At 39.8% G+C, this 10000-nt stretch overlaps 1 protein-coding gene across 2 annotated transcripts in view; it reads right to left on the reverse strand.

The window, feature by feature from the left end:
• The window catches only part of LOC125046179 (acetyl-coenzyme A transporter 1-like), a 13256-nt gene extending 11380 nt beyond the window's left edge, over nt 1-1876 (reverse strand). Inside the window, exons 1-3 of one of the 2 annotated variants that reach the window (XM_047643871.1) lie at nt 1767-1876; nt 585-699; nt 268-428 (exon numbers count right to left, since the gene is read on the reverse strand). In XM_047643871.1, coding sequence (XP_047499827.1) covers nt 268-428; nt 585-699; nt 1767-1844 — 354 coding nt within the window. In that variant the 5' untranslated portion in view covers nt 1845-1876. The other variant, XM_047643872.1, reaches the window with a different exon arrangement.
• Nucleotides 1877-10000: the final 8124 nt, after the last annotated feature.

The following is a 10000-nucleotide window of genomic DNA, read 5'->3' on the forward strand; positions in this document are numbered from 1 at the left end:
ATTCTAGTACATGATTCTATTAGAGAAATTCATAACACTATTTCAATTAGGTGCCTCTACCGGCCAAGTGATGTGTGTTATCTCCTGTATGCATGGGGGGTTAACAAAAAAGGCCACTATGTGTTTTTTATTATTTCCCTACCAAATTCTATCACAATCTATCTATCTATCACAATTTTTTTCCAATAGTTTAAGAAAAAAAATATCTGACTAAAAGTTACAGTGACTGTCCCCTTAACTGTATAAACTCAATTATACAATACATACCTGATCCTTATATGAGACAGCCCTATTCTGTAGAATCATGGGTATGCTACCCGCTAATCCCAGGGGAATTCCTTGTAGCACGTAAAGGAAAAGTAGTAAAAAAATATTGGCTTGGTCGTCATTTGCTCCGCGGACACTTTTTTTTGACTCTATTCTTCCTTCTGAAACAGCCAAGAACGAATGATTAGACTCAACTGCCTACAAAATTCTTTTCAATCTCCAGTGAATTTTTTTTTAATCAGTTCTCTTATAAAAAAAAAAAAAAAAGGCTAAGTTTATTCAAGAATACATGGCAAAAGTAAAAATAAAAATCATACCTTCCTCACTATTACCAACCATGAGACCAAAATCTTTTTGGTCTTCATTTTCTTTCCTCTGCCTCTTCATTCTGGAATATTTTTCTTTATCCACAAACTTATCCAATCTTCCAACCTGAAAAAGGTGAGGGATTTAGTGCACTGTCATTAAAATGGTGATCTTTGGCTCTCTTCTGCCAACAGATAGCACTTGTAGTTCCCCTTGGCATAATAAACAGCAATTGAGTAACTAGTCCAATCTTAATTTTGCCCGAATGTTAAAGGCACATCAGTCAAGGCAACATCCTTTGACCTGCACCACTGTCAGTTTAGACTTATGATTTGTAGGCTTTCTATTTAAGATTACAAAATAAGATATTCATCAAGAATAAAACTTGCAGATAGTTACAAACTAATGTAAATGTAATGTAACAATACACACTATCAGCTATGAGAAATAATTAATGCAAAGCAAACAAAAACCTAAGATCCCTTCAATATCTCCAGATTCACACTTCAAAGATGTCACGGCCTCCACACTTGGTGCTCAAGCAGCGGTCAGCAAACCTCCTCCTCCTCCATGATTGTGCTAGAATACCTTTCTGATTATTTAACTTCACATAAGGAACAAAGATGAACTTTCCCATGTCATAAAATACATGGCAGAGGCAAATATGAGCATAAAACCTGAAGGCCACATTATTCTTTGATGTTATAATAGGTTAAAGAAAATAAAACTGCAAGAATAATATTCCTCTTTAGAAAGTCACTGTGAATTGATAACATTATATGAACCATCTTAACCCTACGTTACAGCTGCGACAAAATCCATCTTGACATGGGACGCGGCAAAAGGCTGGTTAAAATATCTCGTAATCATACAACTTATGAAACCTACAAACACCACTGTCAGAGTTATAGTTCTAAGAGATATTTTCGTAACAAACACCGAAAGTTTACAACACGTCTGGTGATGGTTAATATTCGATATTAATTTCCATTTTTTTCCTGATGGTCTTTGCCATATTGACCCCTCATTCCTACTATCTCCTCACGCCCGTGGTTTCCTCGCGCACTGCCCATCGTCAGACACCGCACCATGCGCCCATTTATCACAATCAAATACAAATTTACTAAAAAATCAAAGATGAAATAAAACAAAACCCAAAAAACCTGCACATAACAGGCCTTTCCCACGCTCACCTTCCGTCCACCTGACAGCCGCTGCTTCCACCGCTTAGCTTCTGCCACATCACATTGTTTACGTTCTTGTAGCTGCATGCGGGGGAATCCGGGACGTGCTTTAAGGAATTCATGCTTAAATTTCTTATCGCGTAGAAGATATTTGTACCTCAGTTGATAAGGTTTCAATGTACATCTCAAGATATCTAGATAAGATATTTTTTCTGATAAAAGATGTTTCAGCATGAAAGAGCCTGCAAGTAAATATCATATCATAAGATATCATAAAACATCCTCTTTGAACATATGTTCCACACACAAACACACACACACACTCACACATGTGTGTGTGTGTATATATGCATATATACATATATCTATGTACATATATGTATATATGTGTGTGTGTGTTATATGCATACATACAATATATATATATATATATATATATATATATATATTAAAAATATAGTTTTATATATATAAACATATATATATATGTGTATGCACACACACACACACACACACACACACACACACACACACACACACACACACACACACACACACACACACACACACACACATACACACATATATACATATATATATATATATATATATATATATATATATATATATATATATATATATGTGTGTGTGTGTGTGTGTGTGTATATATACACACACACACACACACACACACATATATATATATATATATATATATATATATATATATATGTGTGTGTGTGTGTGTGTGTGTGTGTGTGTGTGTGTGTGTGTGTGTGTGTACATACATACATACAAAAACACATGTGTGTATGTGTGAGTGTGTGTGTGTGTGTGTGTGTGTGTGTGTAGATATATATATACACATATATATTCATATATGTATATATAGTTATATGTATATATGTAAGCATATACATACACAATCATATGTATAAATATTTACATATACATATATATGTATATATGTATATATATATATAATTATACATGTCTCAGTGTGTATATATATGTATATGTACGCACATACACTCACTCACACACACACACACACACACACACACACACACATGTCTGTATGTATATATACATATATATACATATATATATGTATGTGTGTGTATATGTATAATATATATATACATATATATATGTATATAAATATATAAATATACATATATATGTGTATATGTATAATACATATACATATGTATATATATATGTATGTATGTATGTATATGTGTCTGTGTATATGTACAAATATATATACATATATATATATATATTGATTTATATATACATGTAATGTAATTATACATGTCTATATATATGTATACACACATATACATATATATACACCCACTTATGTATATACATACATACATACATACACACATACACACACACACAAGTGGCCGGCTTGTGCAGAAGTAGTAGACCTGGGCAGCAGGCAGGCCCGGCGATGTGCCTGGAGTGGTGGCCCCCAGGAGCGGGCAACGTCAGAGCGGGACCGTGACTCCAGTGTTTGTATGGGTCATGGAGAAGGTCAAAGGTCGTGAGCAAATGGGGTATGGCACACGATGGTAGTGTTGCGGGCATGCCGGCCTTACTGACAGTTTACAGTAGTTAGAGGGCATTACTTCGAAGGCATCTGACCACTCAGACCAAGATATATAAATTATATATATATATATATATATATATATATATATATATATATATATCAATACACATATATATCATATATATGTATGTATGTATGAATGTGTGTGTGTGTGTGTGTCTGTGTATGTGTGTGTGTGTGTGTGTGGGCATATATGCATGTATATATATGTATAAATACATACATATATATATATATATATATATATATATATATATATATATATATGCGCGTGTGTGTATATATATACACTTTCATTTCGGTCTCCTCATTTTCTCTTCTCCTTCGCCCCCTGCCTCTTAGTTCGCTAATTATAGATCAAGACCGTTCTGCTTGCTGGTGTATAATATAAAATTCAAGTAACAGGATCTGCGCTGGGTCGGGTTACTCCAGACGATAGGTCGCTGAGGTTACCAACTTATCCCGCGGTGCAGGGACTGCGGTCGCCTACCTTCTCGGCGGTGATGATAAGTCCGAGGGTGTGATCGTTATATCTTTCATTCCTTAAATAAACTCATTTTTTTTTCACCGTTTTTCCCATCTCTAAAGATATATCGAAGGTGGAACACCAGAAAGAGAACACAATGGGAAGAGAGATAAGGACAAAACCATAGGTCCAGGAAAGTGGTTTTCAAACTTCAGTCATGTACTGGTACTTTTAAAACACGCAAGAAAACACAAATAAAACGAAATGTACACACGATATTAACGAAAGGTGTGTATATATATATAGATAGATTGATAAAGAACTAAAGAGAAAAGCAGTTGCCCAGCGTTTTGTAGGCTATAGATGAGCCCTGTAAAAAAGATGAGCAGCTTCCCAAAAAATCGGAAAAAGCCCCCCTCCCCCCCTCTCTCTCTCGCTTTCTCTTCTCTCACTCTCTCTCTCTTTCTCTCTCTCTCTCTCTCTCTCTCTCTCTCTCTCTCTCTCTCTCTCTCTCTCTCTCTCTCTCTCTCTCTCTCTCTCTCTATCTCTATCTATCTGTCTATCTACCTATTGATCTCACCTCTCTTTCTCTTTCTCTCTCTTTATAAATATATATACATATATTTATATATATATATATATATATATATATATATATATCCTTGCGTGTGTGTGTGTGTGTGTGTGTCTGTGTGTGTGTGTGTGTGTGTGTGTGTGTGTGTGTGTGTGTGTGTGTGTGTGTGTGTGTGTGTGTGTGTGTGTGTGTGTGTGTGTGCATACACCCTAACTGCCCAACTACTCTTGGAGGAGTAGGAAGTGGGCGGTCTTGTTGGAATGTCTGCTATAACTGGCCGTCGGATTAGCGTTGTGAAGGTTACACACTCGTGTATGAACGTTTGATGAGGCAACACCTTGTTTAAACGCAGCAACAATAAATAAGAAGTCTTGCGCCACTTGAGCTACCCTGGAGCCCGGGGCCTCTCGTCTCGCTTGGCATTATTGTTTCTGAGTTCATAGAGTAATTGAAATAACGTTAACCCTGTCATAACAGACCCTTTCGCACTCTAGTGCTTTGTCAGCACCTTCAGTGCTCTTGCTTTTTGCAGGTGGCACGAGGCAGTAGGCGTAGTCAGCACCCCACCTCAGACCCGCAGCTCTCTTCTACACCAGGGTAGCCCTTGTGGCTTTGACCCCTGGGTAGGGAGGCCCAGTAGTCTGGGGCGTCATTTGGGCGCACTTTTCCTTTAGTCCTGAATTCTTTTCATTTTAATGTGACTTTCCTGAGCCTACCGGAGTTCCTCGGAACTCCCGTATTCGCTTGGGGGGTGGGCATTGAATTACCGTCCTTCGCCTAGGCAAGTTCGGCGGTAAGGAAGTGTCCCACACATAACTCGATCCCTCTGAACGCAACCAGGCTTCCACTGGGGGGGTAGAGGACGAAATACTGATTCACTCTCTTAGCTATTGCAGTTAGGTTGATAACAACAGTTAAGAGGTTTTTGTCCCTTCAGGACTACGACTTTGAGCAGAAGGGTCGGACCTGGTCCGATACCCAGAATGAATGACTCCCCGGCTACCCCTTCTCCTCGTAAAGGAGGAGGGGCGACTCATGACCACTCTCTGACTACGAACAATGGTACCCTCACGAATGACAAGACGAGACGACCAACTTTCAAAATCCCCACCCAGAATGCAAGGTTCGCGAATGTAAAATGCGTGAATGAAAATCAGTCGCTTTTGAACGTGAACCCCTTTATCATCAAAAAGGTCCTTGATGGTCAAGTGGACGGCGACTTTGATTTTGTCAAAAAATTGCGAGATGGAAGCCTCCTTGTTAAAGTACAATACAACTCCCAGATTAAGGATTTACTTAAGCTGACGCAAATTCATGATCTTCGAGTAAAAGTAACTATTCCTATTGGCCCAAATACCTGTAAGGGAGTAATCTTTCACAGGGATTTGAGGACGATGGATGAAAGTGAAATTCTTGAGAGCATGAAGGACCAAGACGTAGTGGACGTTCATTGTATGACCAAGAAGGACGGGAATGTGCGAACGAAAACTGGACTGTGTTTTTTTACTTTTGCCTTGAATAAAATCCCTGAATATGTCAACGTCGGTTATGGACGTGTTCAAGTAAGACCTTATGTCCAAAAGCCAATGCGTTGTAATAGATGCCAAAAATTCGGACACACCTCATTAAGATGTATTGACAAAGATTCATCTAAATTCACTTGCCGTAAATGTGCTGAGGCCCATGACACCATCACATGTACTAGCCAGATTTCCCAATGTGCACACTGTGGAGGTCCCCATCATTCAGGATCTGCTGAGTGCAGCATCCTGAAGAAGGAGACTGAGACATTAGCATATATGAGAAAGCATGAAGTTAGTTATACTGAAGCTAAGAAGAAAGTGGAAAGTTTGACACACAAACCCGATACTTCCTATGCTGCAACGGTAACTAGCAACGCCCCTAGTACAAGTGATGTCAGTCAACAGCTTGCAGCTAAGGATAAGGAAATTGCCGAACTCAAACAAACCGTTAAAGAATTAAATATTAAAGTTTATCAACTGACAAAATTGGTCGATCGAATGGCTGCATCAACCCAGCCTAAACAACATAAGGAGGATGATACCGAATCACAGTCCGGAGCGCACCTCCCCGTCCGGGCTACTCCTGTGAGGACTTCGTCTGGCTCGCGATCGGTTTCTCGGGAGAGAAGCAGGTCGCAGTCTGTCAGTCGTCTCCCTCGCCAGGAGGTGCAGGACATGGAGGCTTCTGTTTCCAAACCATCCCGTGAGAGGTCCCCGGGAAGCGAGGGAGAGGAGGCGCCTCCCTCCCATAAAAAGAAAATAAAAACAGGTGGACAAGGCACTTCCAAACCCCATAAAACGTAATCATCGCGTCAACCATTATACAATGGAACTGTCGAAGTCTTAGATCTAAAGTAAATGACCTTAAATTATTAGCCTCGTCCTATGCTCCCGATATTATAGTTCTCCAAGAAACTAATTTAACAAACCTCGTCTCTGACGAGGTCGTATCGCTCAGGAACTACCATTTATGTCGGAAGGATCGTGAAGGTAGGGGTGGAGGCGGAGTCGCCATGTACATCCACCAAAACCTCCCTTTTACAGAAGTGACTATTGATTCTACTTTGGAGTTTGTCGCATGCAAAGTAAAAATTAATGGCACGTATCTGGCTATATGTTCAGTTTATTGTCCGCCTGATAAAGTGATAATATATGATGAGCTTTTTGCTCTTCAGGAACGTCTGCCACAAAATAAAGTAATTTTAGGTGACTTTAATGCTCATCATACGTTATGGGGTTCCCTACGGTTGGATGGTAGAGGTGAGCAAGTAGTTAAGCTGATTAACGAGTCTGATCTAGTCCTTCTGAATGATGGTAGTCCCACGCGGGTGGACGATAATACCGGGAATTTGAGCTTTATAGACATATCACTGGTCTCGTCATCAGTAGCAGCCAAGTGCCTGTGGCACACTATTGACGACTCGTTGGGAAGCGATCATCTTTCTATTTTGATTAAATATTCATGCAACACAGTGAGAACGCCTTCAGCGCCTAAATTTAACGTAAAAAAAGCAGACTGGGTCACCTTCACAAGGAGCGTCAAGCTCGAACTTGTTGGAGAAACCATTGATGATAAAGTAAACAATATTCAGAATTCGATTATAGAAGCAGCTTTGCTATCCATTCCTAAAACTTCGACAGATAGCGTTAAGCATAGAGTTCCATGGTGGACACCAGATTGCCGCAGGGCGCTGTGCCGACGCAATAAGGCCTACAGGCTTTTCCAAAATAACATCACTAATGAGAACTTTTGCAATTACAAACAAGCAAGAGCTAGGGCTCGTAGAGTAATAAGACAAGCAAAAAGAGACTCCTGGCGGAGCTTTGTCTCTACAATAAATAGCAATACCAAAATATCAGAGGTTTGGTCCACAATCAATAAAATCAATAAGAAAAAAACATCTTTCAAAATCAATAACATCATTGAAGAGGGCAATAATATCGATTCACCTAGAGACATTGCTAATGCACTCGCCAGGCAGTTCTCTCATACAAGCAGCTCAGCAAACTACCATCATGCATTCCTGCCCATCAAGGAAGCGGCTGAGCTGCAACCAATTCACTTTGCCACAGGAGATGAACTTGATTACAATAAAGATCTAACAATAGATGAGCTTGTCCGAGCCCTAGAAGCCTGTAGAGGAACATCCCCAGGCCCCGATGAGATTCGATATGAGATGATAAAGCATCTTAATCATGATGACATGATTAAGTTGCTAGAAGTGTACAATGAAATTTGGAAAAGCCACACTTTTCCAAACTCATGGCACTTCGCCCACATCATTCCCATATTGAAAGGAGGGGGTAATCCCAGATTTGCCATCTCCTACCGCCCAATTGCGTTGACAAGTTGCTTATGCAAGGTCATGGAACGAATTGTTAATAGTAGGCTATTGCATTTTTTAAATTCCAGTAATTTACTAGTTGACGAGCAGTGCGGTTTCCGAAAGGGACGCCAAACTCTCGATCAGCTAGTAAAGCTGGACAGTCGTATTCAAGAGGCAATTGCCAAAAAAGATTTTTTGATTTCAGTATTTTTAGATATAGAAAAAGCCTACGACATGATATGGCGACATGGCCTACTCAGAAAACTTTATGCTTTCGAATTACGTGGAAACTTGCCTTGTTTTATTCAAAATTTCATTTCTGACAGAAAGTTTTCTGTCAAATTGTTTTCTGACAATGTCACTTTTTCGGACATTTTTGTCCAGGCAAACAGGGTCCCACAAGGAAGTGTCTTGTCACCAACTCTATTTCTATGTATGATAAATGACATCTTACCAGCTCCTCCTCGGAATCTTAAATACTCACTGTACGCTGATGATTGTGCATTATGGCATTCCAGCAATAATGCAGAATTCTCAGCAAATCGCATCCAATTGGCACTGGATATGATTCATAACTGGGGCCTCCAGTGGGGTTTTAAGTTTTCCATTAGAAAGAGTATTGGGGTAATTTTTTCACATAGGAGGAAGCCGAACATCAGGCTAACTCTAGACAACCACCCAATACCTATTCAAAATTCTGCAAGATTTCTTGGGCTACTTTTTGATAGTAGACCCAATTGGAAAGACCACATTGGTCAGTTAAAAAAAAATGTCAAAGAGCACTAAATTTATTAAAGTGCATTTCTGGTAATAAATGGGGAGCTGATAGACAGTCTTTGCTAATGGTATATAAAGCCCTGATTAGGTCTAAAGTAGACTATGGGTCAATCGTGTATGGTTCGGCATCGAAAACAAGTTTGAAAGGATTGGATGCTGTGCAGAATACTTGTTTGCGTGTGTGTCTTGGAGCCCTAAAATGTACTCGGATCGAGCGTCTTGAGGTGGAGTCAGGAGTACCTCCCCTCCGACTCAGACGCGGCCAGTTAGCACTGACCTATGCCGCAAAGGTGGCTCGAGACCCGAGCCACCCTAATGGCAATGGAGGCACTAGGCCCTTTGCCACGAGACTCCATGACCTCGTTGATAAAGTCGGTATAGATCTCTCTACCATCGATACCCTGGTTAAGACAAATATAGCGCCATGGGAAACACCCAATTTTTCTTTCATGGAAGCCTGGCTTCCATCAGCCAAGGCCATGGCGCCGGAGGGTGAGGTACGCCAGAGGTTCAGAGAGATCCTTATTAAACATCTATCATTTTTTCATATATATACCGACGGCTTCAAGACAGATGAGTGTGTAGGTGCGGGTGTATGGTCGACTGAATGTGAACTAAAGTTTAGACTGCCGAATCATGCATCGATTTTTCTTGCTGAACTTTTTGCCATTGATAAAGCCATTGATTTTGCACTATCGACGACCCACGATAGAATAGTCATTTTTTCCGATTCATTAAGTTCACTTAAAGCTATTAAATCTTTAGAAACCACTAAAAATGAATTGCTGGGTAATATCATTCGTAAGTTACACGGTGCCAACAAATCAATCAAGCTAATATGGGTACCAGGTCACACTGGTATCCATGGTAATGAACAGGCTGACAAACTAACCGGGTCAACTGGCGATCTGGACACGAACATAGTTCGTACAGATCTCAGGTGTTTTGTGTC

The sequence above is a fragment of the Penaeus chinensis genome, chromosome 38, assembly GCF_019202785.1.
Source record: "Penaeus chinensis breed Huanghai No. 1 chromosome 38, ASM1920278v2, whole genome shotgun sequence".
NCBI classification, from domain to species: Eukaryota; Metazoa; Arthropoda; class Malacostraca; order Decapoda; family Penaeidae; genus Penaeus; species Penaeus chinensis.